The following is a 24,156-nucleotide window of genomic DNA, read 5'->3' on the forward strand; positions in this document are numbered from 1 at the left end:
TGAGATAGTATGTAATCTTCAGATGAAGGTGTGTTAAAGAATGGAGAAAATTGGATCAGAGAATATTCCCATTTAAAAGTCATATATTCTGTCCTAATTTTTACATTTCCATTACTCGTGAATCTCCTATGTTGCACACAATAAGTCAGAAATATCTGTCTCTGCTATCTTCATAATGTATTGCCTTTTTTCTCTCCTCTTCTTGTCTCCCTATTTCTTCCCTTTTTGTTCCTGTTTGCCTTTTTCTTCATCCTTCCTCTCAGGTGGGTGATATGGAGAGAGTAGTGTTCTCAGAACAGAGAAGGTTAAGAGGAGATATGAGAGAGGTATTCAAAACTATGTATGATTTTGATAATGCAAATAAGGGGAAACTGTTTCCAGTCGCAGAAGGGCCAGTGATCAGAGGTCACAGATTTAAGGTCATTTGCAAAAGAACCAGAGGCAACATGAGGAAACAATTTATTGCACAGTGAGTTATGATCTGGATAGCACTGACTGAAATGGTGGTGGAAGCAGATTCAATAAATATCAATCTGGAATTGAATAAAAACTTGGGGAAAATTTTGCAGGGCAGTGGAGAAAGAGCAGAGGGATTGAGCAAATTGGATAGTTTCGGAGCTGGCATAGCTACGATGGGCTAAATGGCCTCCTGTGTTGATCACAGGTGTTGCAGAAAGTAGACATCAATGCCTACCATTTACATTTGGGGCAGGGCTTTCTGGGAAATAGCAGCCCTCAATGCATTTCATCCTATCCACATTGGTACTTTCTCCTGACCATTTTCTCCTTTTCCCACAACCTCCTCTTCCTGCCCCTCATAACTCTCACTACCCTGAACTCTTCTAATCTAAACTACTCACTCAACCCATGTATCCTTGCCTGCTGTTTGCTCTTCTGTCACTTACTTCACCTGAAACACTCCATCTGCAGTACCCATTCTTTCTTACTCCTCTGCCAGAGGCCTTGTTTCATTATTTCCCCCTCCACTCTGACTGTCCCTTGTGATTCACTGAGACTTTGTTTTCAAAATTAAACATTTAAGAAAAAAAAAATCAAATAATGCAAGAAGTATCTCTTTGCCTTCCATTCTCTCCATTGACCTTTTGTAACTACCAACATAACCAGTGAGACAACTAATTGGCTTCAAAATTCAGCTGTTTTATTTTTTAAAATGGAGAACATCTCACATACTTACACACAAATACTCAAGTCTTGCCTGAAAGCTTTCAAAATCTGCATACTCTTTCAAAGTTATTTGAAGAAATCTACTGAGGAGAAAGTGCTGAAGCTGAAATCTTCTATCAATAGAGCTGACTGAACAATACTGATAGATCTTAGGAAATTAAGTTCACTGCACATGCTCAGATTACACAATCCAAATTTAGCTCAAGTGTCACAACTCTGGGCACGAATAAATTCAAGCTTATGCTTTTGGGAGAGATCAAGTCCTCTAATGACGGCATTAAAATACATGCCAGACAGTTCAGCGGATAAGCTTAATTATTCTGAAATTATTTTTGGGTTTGTTTTATGTGTATTCTTTTACTCAACATCAGAAATTCCAGTTGCTAAGGTTAAAATAAAAGTGGGTGAGAAAAATTCAAAGGCAATTTGGGGAACACCATGAATAAATTGCACAATTAGGTTTATCAAGTTTACATCAGCAAAAGCCATTATAAATGTGCACATGGGAATTTATAATGGCGGGTGGAGAGGGGAATTGACTCAAGCCATGTGACAAACATGAACACATGAAGTCATGTGCAGACAGGAAATGTATGCAAACCGAAGATGTCTGTTATTGATGGATTAGTTCTTATGCCACACATATAATGTAAACTGCCTGTGTAAACTTGTACTGTAATTGTTACACTGCTGTTTGTTTATAGGCAAGCTAGGTCTAAAAACAGTGAAGCTGGCGGCTGATCGCTGACATCTTGAGAACAGCCTTGCCTCAGCTGTCTCCTGAAAATAATCCAAGGTTTGCCATATGTACCAGAATTTTGCCAAAAGCTGTGCCTTGATACTTAATTTGCTGCTCTGTCAGTCTTTCTAGGTAAATAAGCTTTCAAATATATTAGCCACATACTTGAAAATATTTACTTGCTGCTGGCAAAGCTCCCCTGTATAACACCTGGGGTTGAGCCTGGATACGTATCCAATTAATGAATGGTAAATATGTAAGAATTATTAATCAAGGGACACTGGACAGATCTTTTTACCATTTCTCCACTTTAGAGAATTGAATTAGAGATTTATTATTCATGTATGAGATTTTATGATGTGAACATAGCTCACCTTTAGGGTTGTCACCCATTATCCAGTCCAAAATGCATTAAGCTACACAAACCTAAATCAATCACAACTGGAACACAGTACAGCATAGTGCAATATTCCTACTTGCCAGGCATCATGGATGAAGTTGGACACAGATGTATAAACTAACTTTTGTAGTATAAGGGACTGAAAGGGTTAATGTTTGAGACAATGAGTAACCCTGCTACTGTAGTAATGACGTGGTAATAGTCACATGGGCAGTAGGCTTGGAAGGAGCTAGAAGCACCATGAGAAGTGCTAGAGATCCTAATGGAGTGTGTAAATATAAATAAAAAGCTGATGTTCAGCCAGCCAAAGACTCCAAGACATTTCTAAAGAACACTAACTACGCTACCAACAACATAGTGACAGTGATATACAACGTTATACTTAAACAATATCTGTGTGTAATACTAAAGCTCACACCATCATTACAAGAATTACATTTATAAAACACCTTTCATTACCTCAGAACATCCCAAAGCATTTTATAGCTAATGAAGTATTTTGCAGTTTAGTCACTTTGTAATGTAGGAAATGCAGCAGCCAATTTGTACAAGCTTTCACAAACGGCAATGTGATAAAAACCAGATAATTTGTTTGTGATGTTGATTGAAGAATAAAATTGACCAGGACACTGGGGATAATGTCCCTGTTCTACAGTAAAGTATCATGAGATCTTTTACGTCCACCTGAGAGCAGGGAGGTTTAACGTCTCATCCAGTAGACGGCACTAGGGAGATGCTGGTAATACAACATTCACTGCTCATCCTGAGGTGCTCTGGAAAGCTAATAGTGGGCCTTATTGAAAAATTGCAAGCCTTGTGATGATGGTGCCCCTATGGCAGCATTAGGTAGGGAATTCCAAAATTTTGAACTAGTGTTTAATATCTTGGAGAGCCTGGGAGTGTTGGTGTTCCCATGAGCTTGACGAATTGTTGCACTGTATCCTATAGGTAGTGCAGCCATAGTGAACTAGTGGTGAAGGTGTGCATTGAGTTCAGTGACAAAGTGTATACCTGGTGAGATAGCTTTGTCCTGGATAATTTTCAAGCTTATTGAGTGTTGTGGCTACACAAAAATTGGTGGTGTCCAATCATACTCCAAGATTATAGTGCAGTTTTGTGAGGTTACGTTTGCAGTTAATTATCAACACATCTATGTAAATTAGCTTTTAAATATGTTGATTGCACACTTATTAAGTGCTGCTGACAATGCTCACCTGACTAGGACCTGGAGTTGGGCCTAGAAAAGTATTCAATTAATGAATTGTAAATCTGTAAAATATGTAAGAAATATTAATCAAAGGGTATTGAACAAATCTTTTTCCCCATTCCTACGCTTTCACATAGAACTGAATTGGAGATTTATTATTCATGGTTGAGGTTTTAAGGTGTGTAAATAGCTCACTATTTGGATTGTCGCCCATTAGCAAGTCCAAAAGCATTTAAGTTACATAAATTGAGTATTTGTCTCAGATTTCTCCCTGAAATTAGGGGAAAAGCATAGTTGTAGACTGAGTGTGAATTGCATCTCCGTACGGTGCTATGGAAGACAATAGGGGGAAAATAGTCAAACCAGGAGTTTGCTGGCCTGTTAGTATAGTTGGGTAACAAAACAGAGGTAAACCTGTGGTCAGGCAGCAGTATAAAGGTGGCCACCAGGTAGCAGAGTTGAGGCAGGCCTGTGGTTAGACTATGGAATACTGTGCAAAAGCTGCTGGGCGAGAATTGGTTGATCATGTACCTTCAGTATTTTGAGGTTGGAATGACACCGAGGCCTAAGGACTTAAATTATGAGGACAGGTTGCATAAATGTGACTTGTGCTCCCTTGAAAAAGAAGGGTTAGAGGTGATTTCATTTGAGGTGCTTAAAATGATTAAAGGATTTGATAAAGCAGGTACTGGGAAGCTATGCCCTTTAGAGGGGGACTCCAGAAAAAGGAGGAACAATTGTAAAGTTAGAGCTAGGCTTTTAAGTGAAATCTGGAAGCAGTTTTACACAGAGTAGTAGAAGTCTGGGATTTTCTCTTCACCCTCACCTCTCCCCAAAAAAGGCCATGGGATGCTGGATCAACTGAAATTTTAAAGGCTGAGATTGTCAGAACAAAGAACAGTACAGCACAGGAACAGGCCATTTGGCCCTCCAAGGCTGCGCCGATCTTGATGCCTGCCTAAACTAAAATCTTCTGCACTTCCGGGGTCCGTATCACTCTATTCCCATCCTATTCATGTATTTGTCAAGATGCCTCTTAAACGTCCCTATGGTACCTGCTTCCACCACCTCCCCCGGCAACAAGTTCCAGGCACTTTACACTCTCCTCTGTGTAAAGAACTTGCCTCGCACATCCCCTCTAAACCTTGCCCCTCTCACCTTAAACCTATGTCCCCTAGTAACTGACTCTTCCACCCTAGGAAAAAGCTTCTGACTATCCACTCTGTCCATGCCGCTTATAACTTTGTAAACCTCTATCATGTCGCCCCTCCACCTCCGTAGTTCCAGTGAAAACAATCTGAGTTTATCCAACCTCTCCTCATAGTTAATGCCCTCCAGACCAGGCAACATCCTGGTAAACCTCTTCTGTACCCTCTCCAAAGCCTCCACGTCCTTCTGGTAGAGTGGCGACCAGAATTGCACGCAATATTCTAAGTGTGGCCTAACTAAAGTTCTGTACAGCTGCAGCATGACTTGCCTATTTTTATACTCTATGCCCCGACCAATGAAGGCAAGCATGCCGTATGCCTTCTTGACTACCTTATCCACCTGCGTTGCCACTTTCAGTGACCTGTGGACCTGTACGCCCAGATCTCTCTGCCTGTCAATACTCGTAAGGGTTCTGCCATTTACAGTATACTTCCCACCTGCATTAGACTTTACTGTATACTTCCCACCTGCATTAGACAGATTTCCTTTTAAGTAAGGGTATTGAGAGATATGGATCAAAGGTGGGTACATTGTGAGGTATTACATTTTAGTCGGAAAAATATGCAAGTCACATAATACTTGGAAAATAAAAATCTAAATAGGATAGAGGAGCAGAGGGATCTGGGAGTACAAATATGCAGATCACTAAAAGTTGAGACACTAGTTAATGTCATTTGGAAAAAAAAACAAAAAGGCACTAGAGTTGGTTTCTTGAGGGACAGAATTGAAAAGTGGAGAAGTTGTGCTAAACTTGTATTGAACCTTGGTTAAACCACACTGTGTACGTTTCTGATCACCATATTAAGAAAAGGATATCGCGGCACTAGAGAGGGTGCAAAAAAGATTTATAAGGGTGATAACGGAACTGAGAGACTATATCTATCAGGAAAGGATAAATAGGTGGGATCTCTTTTAAGTGAGGCTGAGGGGTGATCTAATAAGGTCTTTAAAGTTATGAAAGACTTTGGTAGAATAGACACAGAGGGCTGAATTTGGTCGACCTGGCAGGGGTCCCACGTCAGGCCGAAAAGGCGAGAAGACCGCCTCAGCCCTTTGGAGCCCCCCGGCTCAATTCAGCGGTGCTTGGGCAATTACCTGCTTAGCATCTGGAGGCCCATCCCTTTAAGGATGGGGATCCCACCTCTGAGTTGCCAGTCAATCAGAGGGCGGGCAGCTTAGTAGTATTGGAAGCACCACTGGGAGTGATGGCCACTGCCATCACTGGAGCCCTGGACCCAAGATGAGTGAGCTGGGGTCAGTATGGCAGGCCCTGGCGATTTCGGGGGGTGGTGGAGGGAGGAAGGTGGACGTTGCGGGTGGGGGAATGTTCACGGAGGGGCTGCTTTTCCTGCTGGGGGTCTTCTGTTGGCCACAGATTGCCTACGGAGGTGACACCACCCCCCCCCCACCCCGCCCCAAGCCTGCAGGGAGGCTGCCTTGTTTTACTGGGTGACCTCCCTGCTCGGAGGAGGCCCTCCCCCGGCCGCTGGTTTAATTACAACGATGGCGGGTAGAAGCCATTAAGTGGCCACTTAAGGGCCTTAATTAGCCTCTGGGCGGGAAGGCTGTCTTTGGCCTTTCCCACCCCTCATTCTATGGGCTCACCCATCTCCCAGGGGCCCACTAAATTCTGCACAGAGTGTTTCCACTTGTGGGAAGAGCAAAACTAGAACGTATCAATGTAAGGGAGTCACCAAGAAATCAAATGGGGAATTCAGAAGAAACTTCTTACTCAGAGTGTTGAGAATGTGGAACTTGCCATCATAAGGAGTACTTGAGGCAAATAATATGGATGCATTTAAGGAGAGACTAGATAAGCATATGAGAGCAGGGAATAGAGGGTTATGCTGATGGTTAGATAAGGAAGAATGGGAGGAGGCTTGAGTGGAGAATAGACTGGTTGGGCTGAATGGCCAGTATCTCTACTGTGAATTCTATGTAAAATGGGGTTGAGATACAGATGATGTGATATAATTGAACGGTGGAATAGGCTCAAGGAACTGAATAGCTGACTCTAGTTCCTATGGTCGTGTTGGAACTGGGACTACAAACAAAAAAACTGGAGGCAAGGATAGCTCACATAAATTAGGCCTTAGGGCCAATTCAGGGCTCAGTTAGAATGCTGGTAGAGCCCGGCTTTGTGATTGCATCTCATGTATGATCACCATGCACATGATGGTGGTCATTATGCTGCTCGTACGTGGAATGCGCTTACAACAGTCAGAAAAACGGTCTTCATTGGAGGATGTGCGGAAACAGTGGTGTAGTGGTAATGTCCCTGGACTATAATCCAGAGGCCCAGGCTAATGCCCTGGGGATATGGGTTCATATTCCACCAAGGCAACTTGTGGAATTTAAATTCAATTAATAAATGTAATTTAATTAATAGAAATTTGGAATTGAAAATTAGTCTCAGTTTCATGGCACCATTACTATCATCGATTGTCGTAAAAACCCATCTGGTTCACCAATGTCCTTTAAGGAAGGAAATCTGCTGTCATTACCTGGTCTGGTCTACATGTGACTACAGACCCACAGTAAAGTGGTTGACTCTTAAATGCCATTTGAAATGGCCAAGCAAACCATTCAGTTCAAGGGCAATTAATGATGGGCAACAAATGCTGGTCTGCCAGTGACATCCACATCCCAGAAAAAAAGAATAATAAAAATCGTGCTACTTTAAGTATTTTACTTAAAAAAAAAAACAAAATTCTCACTGGTTCCAGTTTTGGATGAAAAAAAAAATTGCAGATTGCTGCGGCAAATTTGAAATGTTCTGTCTCTTCCCATCTGCTCACCTTCATTTTCTCTGGCAGCAGTCTATTTCTTCTGATTCTGGCAACAAGATTGACTGTGCTGGCTCAAAGTTCTCCCATGCATCTACTTGTGACTGCAGCTGCTGGACCTGAGATGCAGCCAAAAACCTCCCAGCTTGGTGGTGAAGGCAGCCAGAGATCCTGCTGGTGGTCTCTCTAACACTGATCCCAGCTGAACTGGCTTTGGAATTCACCGTCCATACACATTCATGTCCTGGATGCTGGGGGTAATGCCAGCTAGTTTATGTGATATTGCATTAACCTGCTTTTTTGATGAGACCAAAATTCATACCTCAACCAATAAGCTTCCCTCTGTACTTTTAGTACCCTACAGTTGATTAACTTTGGATATACTTTTCTAAGTCCCTAGAACTTGAAATTTTTTTTTTAAATTTGTTGCTTTGACCTGCAATTCCTGATTGTAATCATACCAGTCTCACCTTGCCTTGATTCTCTTGAGGCTTGAGGAACTATTTTTTCATTAATATGCATTCCATTACCTGGGCTTGTGTCTAGCCCATTTATTTCTTACGGATGCATTATGTTCCTATTTTACAGCCTTTGAATTACTTTAAACCAAAATAATTCTGCAGTTTCTATCTTTCCATTCAAAATGCTGCCCCAATTCATTTTTGAAGCTGATTCACAGAATTGAAACCTAGTGTAAAGTCTTAATCTCCCATTTTTAGTATTATCTGTTAAAATAACAACTAAGAATATGATCACATATTATGGTCATTTGTTTACATTACATTGCTAAGCAGCGTAAAGATAGAAAAGGTTTTGAAAATTCTTAAAGTAGGCTAAGTCTGATAGTGCATTAGACAGTAAAAGTCATTGTTTATCAGAAATCTTCAGAAAATTGGCTAAAAATGTTCCATTATGTAACAGATTGGGCATTGAAACACAGGCTTGCATATAGTGACATCACCATTCCTGGGCAGAGTAGACATGATTGGATAATTCCTCTATAAATCACACCTGAAGTCAGCACTGCTTTAAATAACTGGGACTGATTTTATGCCCATAATTTACATCATGTAACTATCCTCCACTCACTGAATTTTGCTGGAGAAATAATGTTGCAGTAGTTTTGGTCAGCTGTAGTTCCAAGATTCTTTCAAAATAGACTCTGTTTGCTGACTAAATAGACTTTATTGCTTTAAGACCTGCCCTGCCTCCAACTCCTTAGCTGGCAGAATGGTGCCAATAAACAATCTGGGGAAAAATAAGCCAAAGCCTGTTTTGTTTCTAGTATATAAAAATAAGCTGATGGTAACTACAGTTCCAGACTTGAATCATCATATTACTCAAAGAGTGACCTCCTCCAGGTACATAAAAAGAAATCCAGATGACCTCAACAGCGGGAATATTTCCTTCAGTGCTGTGTACGTATAGAGTTTATTGCTTGTAAAGTTTGGTATAAAGTGCTGCTGTAATTTGTTTCCTTCTAGTGGTGAGTAACAAACAAGCATTTCCCGTGGTATTCCTTTTCAGAAAAGTGAACAAAATTCAGGCACAGCATTTAGTGGAACTTATGAAAACTAATTGAGCTCACTGTTTAGGGCTTAGATATTCGTGGGATGGCTCTATTAAAGGGAAAATGTGATGGGCTGAATGGCCTCTTTCTGTGCTGTATTACTCTATGATTTCCTATAAGTCCTTAATCAGCCCTACCTTTTCTTTGACTATACTATTGCTCTTTATATGTTTATAAAAGACTTTAGGGTTCCCTTCTATGTTGCCTGCTAATCTTTGCGCACTCATTCATTGTGTCCCTCTTATTTCTTTCTATCTCTTCTATGTAGCCTGATTGTTTTGCAAATGGATATATTTCTATGTTCCATTGGCCAAGTTTTCCAACACTTTTACACTAGCTGGATCCCCTAAAGTCCAGAGAGCTATTCTTGGCCTTGCTGCCCCCATAGGTCCAGAATTGCACACATTAATGCCACGTAACATGGACAAATAAATCTGGTCACCACTGCCCGCAGCCTTAGATTGAGACTGGTGAATACAATGACATTCCTCTACAGCTATCATTCTGCTCCATCCCAAATGAAATCTCTCAACAAATTACAATAACAATTAACCCAAATTTTATTTAACCTAACAGTGTGTGGTTCAGGAATGTTCAATGGTTTTTAATCCTATACCCTACATTTCTCCTTTGCTGCAATATATGCTATGTTTTCCACTTCCTAATGTATTCTGCTTCTAGGTGTTTCCCCAGTGGGAGAAGAAAGTAAGGTGGATGTCTGTTGGGTGGTAGTATTTGTATTTAGGGTTAGAGATGGCTCAGTACCTGCTTGTATTGGGCAAGTACATGGTGCTACAACTGCCCACGGGTATTGGAGCACTGTCTGCCTAGGCCTTTACGCTATTTGATGCATCTGCAGTCATTTGGGGCAGCTGGATATTGAGGATGTGAATTCCATCATTTTGTATCAGTTTCTGTCACTTCTCTGCTTCTGGATACTCTCTCAACCTACCCAGAAATCTGTGTGAGATCCCTCTCCTGGCATCTGTGAGATAACTGAAACGCTATAATAAATGTTTCCCAGCAAGATAGACTGTTAGATTGCAGCTGAAGGTCTTGAGCCTGAGCCAAATGTTCAAGGTGTAAGATAAACCTCAGTTTAGGACTTTGGCCAAAGGGAATCTGCTGTGAAAAACTTTAGCCATGACTACAAAAGTGTGATTGTGGCCTTAGCAGCTAATCAGATTCTACCTCCTCCTTGCTTGCTGTACTATGCTTATCAAGTGCTCCCTCCTGCAAATTACTATTTGATCCTGGACTGGATGTATCTGACTGCTGGTGCTTGCCATGAATGGGTGATGGTGTGCTGCGAGATACTAGAATCAGTTAACATGTTAGGCTCTACCATCTGCTGTAAAGCGTTCAGTGTAGCAGAAGAGCAAGAACAATGGCAATAAGTGACCCTTTGAAGCACCGATAACTGATGTGGGGAAGTGGAAAGCATGCCCATTGTTTCTGAAGTTTGGATTAGGCCAAATTGTTGGGCAAGTGTAAAAGAAACCTTACTTTGCATTGAAGCTGTGCTGTACCTGATGTGTGAGAGTTCATTAATGATTCAGTGAGGCAGAAGTGGAGAAAAGCCTTCATTTCTCAGTATTGAGAACCTATACATTAACAAAAATTCACGACTTAGTTATAAGGAAGTTTTTCAGTATGTCTGCTCTTGCAAAGTGTCTGAATGTATGTTCAAATTCTATTAAATATATGCCAGGATGTCCATGAATATATGGGTAATTGCGATGAGCTCATTTTCAAAATAATTCAAAGATGTGATACGAGTCACTTGTCACGATGACCAGATACTCCAATGTAGAAGGCCATTTGGCCCATTTTGATTAATCTACCCTACCCTTGACCCCATTACAGCATCTAATTATTTCTTAAATGACTTGGGTTTTCTATCTCCACCACTTTACCAAGAATTCCATTCCAAGGGTGATCAAGCTCTGCCAATATAAAAGCAAAATACTGCGGATGCTGGAAATCTGAAATAAAAACAAGAAATGCTGGAACCACTCAGCAGGTCTGGCAGCATCTGTGAAAAGAGAAGCAGAGTTAACGTTTCGGGTCAGTGACCCTTCTTCGGAAGCTCTGCCAATATCAGTTCTGGTGTCATCTGGTTCTACTACCACTATTTGTTTGTTTTAAAGTAGTATTCCAGAATATCCTTTTATCTACCATTCACTATCTTTTCTATCTGACTACCTGTCAAATGCCTCTTTTTCCAAGAAGAAAAGTCCAACTCTGTGATCTTTCCTCATAACTCAGCACTCTTACACTCGGGATCAGCCTTGTGTTTCTTCTTTACACTGCCTTCAGTGCATGAATATCTACCACCCCTTCTTTCTCAGCAGCCAGAAATGCACCCAGTACTGAAGGTGTGGTCCAACCAGAACACATACTTTGATCATAACATACAAGTCAGGAAGTTTTTTGGCTATATTCAAAATTCCATTGTCATTATTGATTGCTCGTCTGCTTTGGTTGAACATGTTGACTGTTGAATCTACTAGAACTCTGAGGTCTTTGTCTTGTTCAATCTCATCCTGAGCTACTTCAACATAATTCATGAAGTATGTATATTGCCCATTTTACCTTCCTACAGGCAATCTCTTATACTTGTCTGTATTATATTTAATAACCCATTGTTCAGCCTCCTCATTTTCTTCAGGTCATTCTGTAGTTCCTGTGCTTCTGTCTTTAATTCCACTATCCCTCATAGTTTGGTATCATTGGCAAAGTTCACCAATTTACATTGAGTTTCTGAATACAAGTCATTTGGTGTAAATTAGAAACAGCAGTGGTGCCAATACTGAGCCCTGGGACACCCCACTCATTGCAACCTACTGCTATCACCGTTCTCCCTTAATCCCCACACAATCTGACATTCTCCTTCGAACAGATATCCATTGTTTTCTATCCCTCAAATTAAAGGAAATGCAAAAGCATGTTTAGTGTAGTGACAAGTTAGTATTCATAGATGGCCAAACATAAGTAATGTAAATTAATTTAACGTAATTTTTCATTGTATGAAGAATTGGTAAACACTTGGGTACTATAGTGTGAGCACCAGTACTTGCTAACTTGATTGTAGCTACATTACAGTGGGGAAAAACCAAGTGAAGGCAAGGAGGGGACATAATAGTAAAGTCACCCCAAGCCACATTCTTGGAGGGTTGAAGCCTAGGAGCAGATTGCCTCTCTATTTTATTGTCTGGGGTTCTGTAAATGTGAGCTGAACAAAGTGGAGAGAAAGTAACTTTGAGATGGATTTTTACCCAAAAATGGAAAACAGATTGGATGAGCAGCAATTTTTAATCTTTTCACATAATGTCATTTCCCCTCAGCTTCTGATCATCGAGGCAAACATTCTTCTACAAAACTTCTGACACTGTTAACCTGTAGATTAGCAAGTAGCTGTATGTTCCTGCAGCAAGGCACAATGTCAGTTTGTTGTAGGGCAATGACACCACCTCTGCATGGTATCATCAGAGGCTAGCCCTTGACTTGGTGCGGAATCTGTTTTCAATAAACAAGCATTGATTTGAATCCCACTTTCCATAGGGGACAAAAAATGGTTCGATCACCACATTAAGTGTGTGTTATCAATGTGTTCTTGCTGGATCGCCATGATTTCTGCAGTGACAGAAAATCCTAGAAGGCTGTGTAGTTAGAAGTAATTAGAATTCAAGATCATGTGCATGGGGTCATCAGTATCTCTTCCCACCAGGTATAGATGGCGTTTAATTTACATTACAGAAAGGGTTTTTACTGTTGATGTCACTTTGTCTTTGTAATTAATCTATTAAAAACTAGAGCATGTTTTGCATTAAAAATAAATGTGTAGATTAAATATATTGAGTGAAGAATAAGGACTATACTGTTACAAAACACACAGTAGCAATTATTTTCTGAGTTTGACTTTCATTTGTAATGCTTGTATGGAATTTAATTTTTATTGGTGATAGAATTATTTAACTTTAATCTTATTGCTCATTGTAGTGTTTACACGAACAAGATAGAATTTGTAGCGCGGACAAAGAAAACAACCATGACATTGCCTGTTATCAGTGAACTATGGTACTTTTTTCAATGTTGTGATTGGTAATAATGTGACTGAAAATCTCATAATTCCAAACCCACAACTTCTTGGCTCTTTTGAGTATCACTTTTGAATTAGGGCATCACAAAGCAGTTTCGAAGTGGCTATCTTTTGAGTGATCGCTTTCTAGCGTTTGGCACATGATCCAAAGACATTGTTGGGTGCAAATGAGCCTGCTTGTGGTAGGCTCAGTGGGAAGATTTCAACAGAACTCTTTATTTTATTGAAGTTGGAAGAATTTAAAAATGTTTAGAAGTCCAATTTTCAATTATCATCTGTAGGACAAATACAGTGAAGTACTTTAAAGCAATTTTTTTGCCGTGGGCGATCAACTAACCAATTTTTAAATTTGTAATGAAGTAGTTACTAAATACCAGCAATATAAAAGAATGCAGCTCACACTGCATTCTGGCAAAAATGATGCCTTGGTGCATGCATGCCTTTGTTATGAGGGCATCAAACCTAAAAGGAACTTCAGTATTAATTAAAATATTGTTTCATCATTGTTTTCAGTTTCTGAGTTCCATTTCACTGCACCTATTGAAAGTGTGTCTGCATTGGGAGTTTGGGTGCCATAGTGGTTCTAAACATGTTCCTTTTGTCTTCAGAACCCCAGTTAGAATCAAGCCTGATGGGATGGAAATCTTCTCCCCTTGCCAGCTTTAATGGTCATAAGTGGAATGCGTTTTGAACAATTTAAATTCAGTTATTAGTGGCTGCTGTCCCATCACACACAACCGCTAATAATTTGCCATTAGCATACACTACATTGGCAGCCTTACATTAAAAGATCCTGAAGAATGGCTGGAAGCATAAATAGAAATATCGCAGTAGTACAGCAATAAAAGTGCATTATTGAGGCATCATTGAAGGAATCTTGCCCTTTGTTTAATCTCTGCCATACAAGTCCTGGAAATAGGTGATGCTAACACAATTTAACAAAAAAAGTGAAGAATGTTCCTTTCCTGTGCACTTGTGCATTTAACCTTGTGCAAAAAATTCACCTGCGGACGGAATGCTTGTTTGTTGCTTCACTGTGTGGCTTACTAAGATGTTCAGTCATAGAGAGATACAGCACTGAAACAGGCCCTTCGGCCCACCAAGTCTGTGCCGACCAACAACCCCCCATTTATACAAATCCTATATTAATCCCATATTCCCTACCACATCCTCACCATTCTCCTACCACCTACCTACATTAAACTTTTCTGGCACTGCTGTCATGTACTTGGACCCAGACTCTGGGCATTCACCTCTCTGACCGCCTGCTCTCACTCCCTTCGCACTGTCAGCCTTGAGGACGTCTTGTACACCTGCAGAAACATTGGGCTGAATTTTAATCTAAAAAAACGAGTATTATTTTTTCACTGTGCATCTTGGGACTCATAGGGTAAAATATTCTGCTTAGATTCAATTCTAGCATGATCCATGCAGCTGGTATTTACAAAATCGGACAAAATAGAGCAATTCCGTCCATGATTCATTCCATCAGAAAGGTAATGCAGCACTACCCCAATGAGCTGCTGAGAAACAAATTAAACCATTTTTGTAAATAACTAAAATGAATGCAATGATCTGCAGAATCAAATATGCAGTAAGTATATTTCAAAATTGTTTTCTTTTAGTAGTGCTTCTGATTATATGGCTACAGATGGGGATTTACATTTTAATCAGCTGTATTTGTCACATGACTAGAATATAGTGGAGGTTTTACATAAGTGAGGATTTATGTTGTTAAATTGGGCATTTTGTTATTCAATAAAAACACAATGTGCTATTATCAAGACAGTTTATTAGTAATCTAGATAATTAATTATAAAACAATGAACATCAGAATTAGCTTCCCAGTAATTCACTAATGTGAGTTTCATTTGTGGGAAAACATTGAGTAACAAAAATTAGAGTTTGGTTTGCAGTATATCTTGGAGGCATACCTACTGGTTGGTGTCTTGCACAGAAGTGTTTGAATAAATAATGAGCTTCTGTGCCTGCATGCACGCATTGCAGCTAGGTTTCAGGATTCTGCCAGCATCCTGCCTGATGGTTTTATAGCACATATATAAAGGTGACCCATTTGGTTGTTAGACTATTTAGCACCGTGCTGCTATTGAACAAAAGGGGCGACGATCATGAATAAAAGTGTCATGTTTAATTTATGAAGGTCGTAACATTTTCCAATAGGTAAATTATTAAACATTGTGTTGCACTGCATATACAGCAACTGTTAAAAAAACCTAGCTAACTATTAGATGCAAAGCAAATAGCATTAAGAGTAAGCTATAATATGCTGCACTAAACATCTGAACTATTGAAATGACCCAACAGCTGAGCACCCAACTAAAGAAAGCACTGCACTGACGTATGTATTCAGGCTTACTCCATAGTATGAGTTTTGCTGCCTCGGGAGGGTCTCTCTGCATCTATTAATCATGCCTTGTGCCTGGTCAACTGATGATTGGCGTAAAGAAAGAATTTGCATTTATAAAGTGCCTTTCACAACTTTAGGACATCTGATCATTATTAATCCTTCAACTAACATTATAACAGATTTATCTGGTCATTATCTCATCACTATTTGTGGGACCTTGCTGTGTGCAAATTGGTTGCTATGTTTCCTACTTTACACAATGACTACACTTCAAAAGTAATTGGCTGTAAAGTGCAATGGGATGTCCTGAGATTGTGAAAGGTGCTATATAAATTCAACTTTGTTCTTTTCTTTGTCCCAAGTTAATGCATTAATCTACCATTCAGAACAAAATCTTGTCAAGTGAAACGAATTAAAATTACCATTACTTTCATCAGTCTTTCCTGAAAAGGTGGGGAAAAAATAAAACTATAATGGCTAGTCGTCTCAGTGCACAAGCAAAAAAATCCTGTTCTGTGCATTACGTTGGGTAAGCAATAAAACTGAGTCTTTGTAATATTCAGAGATTTGCTTCCTTCAGGAATGAGTGCAGCATATGTGGATTTGACTGCATTACTGTTTTAATATTTCTATTATATAATTGCTTTTCACTCTGTCTAACGGAGACATTGAATTCCAGATGATCAATTGTTTAACATGTTTTTTTGACCATTTGTTAAAATCTAAATATTGCTTTTCTTGGGGCTAAATTTGCTAATTAACTGTTCTTTGATGTACTCGGGCACTATTCTTCACAACATTGTTGAACAGTTAAAAGGGTATAGCCTTTTGTGATGTGTGAATGTAAAGCTCGTCATTATTTGATGCTGGGAAGTGAACATAGTCTTTGATTATTTGTTGCTGCCTTTGTAAATGTCAATTAAATGCTAATATTGATATTTTACTTATTTCCAGTTGTACTACTAGACACAACAGCTGCTCTAGGAGAGCTGGGATGGAAGGCATACCCATTAAATGGGGTGAGTCCATAATAATTTTCATTAACTGCGTGCTTTTATATGGTAGGCCACAAAAATCACTTTAATTTTTTTTTTTAAATGAACAGTGTTTCACATATGGGACTTAACGAATATTGTCACAACTTTGATATATTTACGCAAATGCTTTTTCTGTATGACTGAATAATTGTAGAACGTGAAAAGCTCTAAAATGATTAATACTAGAAAGTTGGGTTAAATTTTTTAAAATACATGTTTTAGTGAAAGAGCTGTTTTCCACTTGAATTTTTAAAACTGATAATTCTTTTGGATCTTATGTCAGCTCCTTACCAAAGTGATCATAGTGCTCCAATAATTTTAATATGTGGCTAATCCTATTTACACACTACATTAATGCTGCTGTGATGTGAAATGCCAATATAGCATTATCAGTTTCATGCTGCTGCACTTCTGATTCACCCCCATTAAGATCTATGCATTTCATGGCCTAATGTAATAATGTCATATAATGTCCAGGATTTTGCAATCAGTGGTGAAACAATGGGACTCCATGCTGACCTTGAAGAAAGCAGCACACAGCAATCTAGCAATCTCTGTGGCATGGTTTCCCTTTTCCTGACAGTTTAAATCTGGTGCCAAGTCAAGGAGATGCCTTGACATGCACCAGCAGCGATGTCAGCAAACAGGTAGGCAGCCAATCACATTGAAGTATTCACGCAGCGTGAACCAGGCAGTTAATATCGTTCACTTTTAATTTAACTTTTCAGATAGTGAAATAGATGATTGTGATTGGATTAAGATAGAAGATTAAAATGAGGATAAATTAATGTCTTTAGTTTTTTTTAAATTCCACATAAATTTCTCCAGAATGAAGAAACTTATTAATGTTCCACAAATATATTGGCTCTTGCAGGGCCAGTGAGGGTACTTGGCAGTAATTATGAAGTTAATACCCTGTTGAAAATCCAGTTAAACCTTGTTCAACAAAGTGTAACTTTTTCAAGGGTTTTTCCAGTGAGCCTAACAGTGCATGAAGGAAGTTCTTGTCAATTCAATTGATTGTCCCATTGATTGCAGTCTGTGGGTGCCTCAACATTGCACCCTCTGGAGAAGCATATAATCATTGACAGCAATTTCTGGATTTCCTTGTTATTCTGCATGTGTGGACTCGAAGTTTCTGTCAATGGAATAAAGACAACATCATTAGTGCTGCAAAATTTGGGCCATTGATCTGACATAACTCCACATAAGTTCTCATCTCTAAATGCAGCATTCTTTTCTGGAAGCTTCAGTGTGAAAGCATGTGAATGCATTTTTAACAGCAAAAAAATTGATTGAAAAGTCTTACAAGGATCGAGTGAAAGATTAAACACAAATTACGATCAATTCTTGTATATGACTTTCAAGTACATTTTTTTATGACTTGTAGGAGCCAGATCAGAATAAAACATAAAATAATTGAATAGTAGACTTACACATTGATTTCACCATATTCTGTTGTTAAGATCAAACTTCCTTTTTATTGTGTTGAGTTCTTTTTATTAATTCTACTTTAAACATTCACAGATTGTTTGTTTGAATTAATAGTTCTATAGCATGAAACAATTACTCCAGCATACAAAAAACTTACTGCTACTGATACCTTGGCAAACATGTTCAGCAATAATTTTAGAGTGAGAGAGCAAGGAAATCCTCAATGATTAGTAGTTCTGTTGACTGGTCACAGAGTTTTGGCTCCCTCCAAATATGGAGCATACACGTTGCATCACAAGTTGTATACTTGGTATCTGCATTTGTCAGATAGCCGAACTGTCTACATGCAGCTAGTATAACCAGACTGGTTCAATGGATGCATGCTACTAATATGCTTTTCCATGGTGTTCCTAGCTTCTGCTTGGGTTTTATCCCTGCATCACTGGACATTGCTCTGTGCTGACCATTTTCTGGCCTCTAAGTATGGAAGAGGTGTTATAAAATGCATTTTTTTTTAAAGAGTAGGTGACATCACTGTATAGCACTTGTTACATGCTCTTCTAATTTCTCTGTGTAACACTATTATTACTTCTAGGGAACATATAAACTGCTGCTATCAGTGTTTTGTGCCCTTTTTTATTTCTTAGCTTCACCCATACAGATTCTACATCCTAATTTTCTGTGCTAAGGTCCTTTCTCTTTACTGCCTTCATCTCATCTTTATTATCAGAGGTACCCACCTCCTTTTCCATTATGCCTATCTTTTTTTTAACTATTTGACAAATATGTTAGTTGTTTGAGGGTGTAACTAGTAGTTGTTACAACCAGGTGAGAAAGGGGTCCAGGGCTCCCCCTCTCCACCTCTTCCTGGTTTGGCCATAACAGGGTTTAACTTTTTAAAAACACCATGTTTTAGCTTTCCTCTCAGTGAGTCCTTGCTCACTGCTCTCTAATTGTAATGGCAAAGAAACCAACCAGACAGGTATTCTCAGATTTAAACAAGAAAGGTGTAAGTTTATTATCCTTAAAACTCTAACTCTGTTAAAACTACAAAGAACACACGTTGCAACCACGATAGCGTGCGTATGCGATAAACACACGCTCAAATAGAGACAGAGGAGGAGAAAGAATCAAAGGGGAAAGGTTTGAAGCAATAGCTGGAGTTCAGTTACTGGCTTTGGGTTTGATGTAAAGTCATTGAAGTTAAATCTTGCAGTTCTCATTGGGGCCCAGTGCACACTTTGAGTTGTTTCGCTGGTCTTCTGTCTTGAGGCTTAAGTTACTTCCGTGGGTCCCTGGAACTTTGGGTGAGAGAGACAGGGAAAGACCTTCCTTCTCTTTAGTCTTCAAATTGTAGTCTCCCTTTCTGTGTGGCACAATTCAAACAACTCCAGGTTGCCCAGCAGATAAGTCATGTGACTAGCTCCTTGTTTGGAACAGTCTCCCCAGCGAGGTTTTTTGGATTCTTTCAAGCTCCAGACGCTGTGGGGGAGGGAGGGGTGGGGAATGCTGGTACAATGGCTCTTGATCATCATCATTGACAAAAATCCATCTGGCTAATTGAATCAGGGAGTACTCCCATTGTCTTCTACAGGCAACTGTCTTTTAGAATGCATATGTGCAGCCATATTTTCAACCACTGTTGTCTTTTTAAACACGTTATTTCAAGTCCAGTAACAGCTCAAAAATAATGTTCCATATGACAAAATTAATATCTCATTTTGGCAGGTGTGGTTTTCGTCACACAGGGTAGATAAGAGGGAGCCAGTGGATGTAATATATTTGGATTTTCAGAAGGCATTCGATAGGTGCCACACAAGAGTTTGTGACACAAGATTAGGGCTCATGGAATTGGGGGTAACATATTAGCTTGGATTGATTGGTTAATGGCCAGAAAAGAGAGAGTAGGAATAAACTGATCATTTTCGGAATGGCAGGGTGTAACTAGTGAAGTACCCACATGGATCAGTGCTTGGATCTTGGCTATTTACATTCGATATCAATAACTTTGATAAGGGGACTGAGTGTAACATATCTAAGCTTGCTGACAATGTGGAGCTAGGTGGGAAAGTAAACTGTGAGGAGGATGCAAAGGGATATGGAACAGTTAAGTGGGCAAGAAGTTGGTAGATGGAGTATATTATGGGAAGAATGGAAAAACAGATGTTTTGTTAAAAGTTAGGAGACTAGTATATGTTGGTATTCAGAGGAATTTAGATATACTGGGTAGTTTCTGAGAAGCTGTTTCACTTGGAGAGTCTAGAACCAAGTGTCATAATCTTAGAGAAGGATTATTTTGGACTGCGAAGAGGGGAAATTTCTTCACTTAGAGGTTTGTGAATCTTTGGAATTCTCAATCCCAGAGGGTTGTGGATGTTCAGTCGATGTGTATATTCAAGACTGAGATTAATGTACTTTTGGGCACTAAAGGAACCTAGGGATATGAGGATAGGGTGGGAAGATGCAGTTGATGTAGAAGTTCAGACATGATAATGAATGGCAGAACAGACTGGATGGGCCTTATGGCTGCGCCAGCTCCTATTTCTTAGGTTCCTATATAGTGCTTTCAATTTCCTGAGGATGACTAATGAACTCTGCTAACACAAGGAATGTGAGGGAGATAAAGATCAACTACAGGAATGAGGCAAGAAGCAGACCCTAGTGAGTGGGAAAGGTGCCAAGGCATTGACTAGAGGTGGAGAAGGGAGCCATGATAGAGGCATAGTTTTAAGAGGATTATTGAGGGGAATAAGGATCTGAAGACAATTGATCCCTTGACTTTTAGTTTGTAAATTGTAATTCCAAATGGGTTTGAGAGATGTCAAAACGTGCAGCCTGCCATCAGTTTAAAAAAAAAATTAAATCAGATAATAGGCTCAAAAGTTGAAGTAAAGTTCTACTTAGTAATAAAGTTGAGACTTGCTAAGGCTGGACTTTAAATAGCTCACCTCTCTAGTTTCTTTTTTAGTTCTGAAGGTACTTAACTGCAAAAGTAATGAAGTGTTGCATTTTACTTTTTGTCCCCTATCTTTTTCACTTCACATTGTTGCCTGTTTGATTCATTTAATTTATATAACCAGCAGTCGATAATTAGTTTTGATGTTTCTCCTGGACAGTTTAAGGATTATACACTTTTGTATGCCATTAGGTTCAATAGCATTCTGCATTCACCACTCCCTATCATTTTTTCTCTGCCACAGGTTCCCTTGTACCATAGTAGATAGGGCTCTTGAATAATCCATTTCCCTTAATTCTGCCCTTGCGGAACTGTGATGAGGTTCCCTTTGTCTTCATCCTTCACCCCAACAACCTCTACATTCACCGGATCGTCTTCCTCTATCTTTTAACACCTCCAACATGATTCTACCACCAAACCGTTTCCTCTCCACTTTCAGCATTCCAAAAGGACTGTACCTTATTTGACACCTTAGTTCAAATCAATCTACTAACACCTGCTCTCCTTTCCCTGGCAACTTCGCATGATAGCTCAGTAGTCAAAACCCCTGTCTCCTCCACATCAGATCTAGGTTCAGTTATCACTTTGCTGAACACCTCTGTTTAAACACGCACCTGAGCTCCCTGACACTTACCACTTTAATTCTCCATCCCATTCCAATTTCCCTATCTTTTTACACCATTCGTGAAGCTCGAGGAACAACACTTTTTTTTTTAAAAAAGGATTTTGCAGCCAATTTACCTTAACATTAGATGCCATTAACTTCAGATATTTCCATTATCTCTGACATTAGGTGTCAGGAAAGTAGGCTGTGTTTTCCAACACTTCTGAGAATGGGGGATTGATTAAGTTGGGGACTCCCCATCAGCACATTGCTGGTATGGCAGCCCCTGGTGTTGATTTTCCTTTTTCTTCACCAAACTCCTGGGCTCCTTGAGCCTGCTTCACTTTGCCAGGTTTTCATAATCCCCTCTCCAATTTAATTAATCTGTTTTAAGTATTCATGCATTCCCTGGGTTTCATATCTTTTATTTCTCTCATCATGCCTCCTTGTATTTGCATTATTATCATACCTTGGGATGTTTTATTATGTTACAGATGCTATCAGTTAGCCATCTCGAGTTCTCTTAATCATTTTACTGCTCATACATAGAAACAGGGTTAGGCCATTTCGCTCCTCAAGCTTGTTCTGCCAGTCAATGATGCCATGGCTGATCTGCAAAATAACTCCATCAATTTGCCTTTGCCTGATATCCCTTAATACCTTTTGGATACAGAAATCTTTTTCTTCTGAATCTCCCTTTCTCCTGTACCGCGTGTTCTCTAATGTCTTCTGATGAAGGGCTATACCTGCAACATCATCATTTTCATTTTCTTCACGGATACTGCCTGACCTCCTGAGTGTTTCCACCATTTTATGTTTATATTTTAGCATAAAATTCCACCTTCCAACATTTGTTTGTTTTAAAGAAGTTATCCACTTATCATGGTTGAGATTTTCATTGGAAACCAGTAGAACACATGATTCTTAATGCAGGAAGATCATAACATGATATTCCAAGCAACTTGAGGACCTCAATTTGTAGGAAAAACATCAAATTCCAGTATTCCTTGTAGCATATTCTGTTAAGGATCATTGTGATGATTTGGTTTGAATTTTAATCTGTTGATTTAAAAATATGTATATTTTTCAATTGGGGAGGTTGCGAGATACCTTGCGACATTTCATAAGTACCTAAGTATGGAATGAAAAAGGCTTCTTCAGTTCATCAAATCTACTATCCACAGTGTTGTTGTTTGACTTACAGACTGGATTTTCTCCTTCTTTGGTACGAGGGGGGAAAGTGGTGGAAAATTGTGTAGGGACCTGTTCCACCAGGTTTCCATCTAATTTCATGATCTCTAAAAGTGTCTGCCCAAAAATAGATGCTCATTATGTAATTGACTGAAGGTTCCCATGTCTGTGACCTCTACCACCTGGAAGGACAAGGGCAGCAGATGCATGGGAACACCATTGCTGATAAATTCCCCTCCAAGTCGCACACCATCCTGACCTGGACAAATTTCATTGTTACTTAACTGTTGCGAGGTGAAAATCCTGGAACACCCCATCCAACTGTACAATGGGAGTACTTTCACCACATAGCTCGCAGCAGTTCAAGAAGGTGCCTGAACACCACCACCTTGTGGGTAGCTAGGAATGGGCAAGAAATTATGACCTTGCTGGAGATACCTACATCTGGAGAAAGCACTTTTTAAAACAAAAGTTTAAAGCGAATACGCCACTAACTGGGACTCAAAAACTAATGGCTAATTTTAACTGTTAGAATGCTACTTTGACCTTTTGCTTGTAGGGAGCTCCTGGTATTTGCTATCTTAATTGCAATTTCACACTATACAGTTGTCTAATAGAGAAACAAACTTTCTTTGGAGCCACGGTGTATCCAGGATGACACATCTGGCATTGGAAGTTCAGAACCTCATGCGTCTTGAAAGAGCCCTGTAAAACAATGCCTTAATGGGGTAGGTTTAGCTGAACAAGTAATGGGTTGGTTAACCAGTGCTCTTTTCTAGTAATTAAATTCTATGGTTTTAATTAGTTAAGCTTGAGCAATACCTTGCGCAGATCTGGAGCATGCTAAGTCTTACCACTGACGACCTGAACTTAAAGTCTATGGACTTGGGTAAATTTAATATATCTGAGGAAAGATGCAAGTTTCTCAGTGGCTTAATTGTGATGCTGAGATCTTGATTGGACATGTACAGAAAACCAATTTCTAGCTGTCCCTAAAAAGGAAGGAGGTAGAAGCATAAAAGTTGCAGATGGGTCAATGCTGACTTTCATTGCTGCCATATGGTATAGATTGGATTTAGGTCACCTTGTTTAAAAAAATAAAATCGCATGGGATCTAGGGAAATGCAGCAAGATGGATACAAAATTGATTCAGTGGCAGGAAACAAAGGGTAATTGTTGACGGTTGTTTTTGCGACTGGAGGGCTGTTTCCACTGGCATTCCGCAGGGCTCAGTATTGGGTCCCCTGCTTTTTGTGGTATATATTAACTATTTGGACAAGCATGATCAAGAAATTTGCAGACGAGACAAAGATTGGCCGTTTGATAGATAGCGTGGAGGGTAGCTGCAGGTAGATATTGATGGTCTGG

At 39.5% G+C, this 24,156-nt stretch overlaps 1 protein-coding gene across 1 annotated transcript in view; it reads left to right on the forward strand.

Annotated features, from left to right (window-relative positions):
- Positions 1 to 24,156, forward strand: part of epha6 (eph receptor A6) — an 888,039-nt gene that overhangs the window by 34,429 nt on the left and 829,454 nt on the right. The window contains exon 2 of the mRNA XM_068040607.1: positions 16,521 to 16,585. Within this exon, the coding sequence (XP_067896708.1) occupies positions 16,521 to 16,585 (65 nt within the window). The remainder of the gene's footprint in view (positions 1 to 16,520; positions 16,586 to 24,156) is intronic.

Source organism: Heterodontus francisci, chromosome 10 (assembly GCF_036365525.1).
Source record: "Heterodontus francisci isolate sHetFra1 chromosome 10, sHetFra1.hap1, whole genome shotgun sequence".
Classification (NCBI taxonomy): Eukaryota; Metazoa; Chordata; class Chondrichthyes; order Heterodontiformes; family Heterodontidae; genus Heterodontus; species Heterodontus francisci.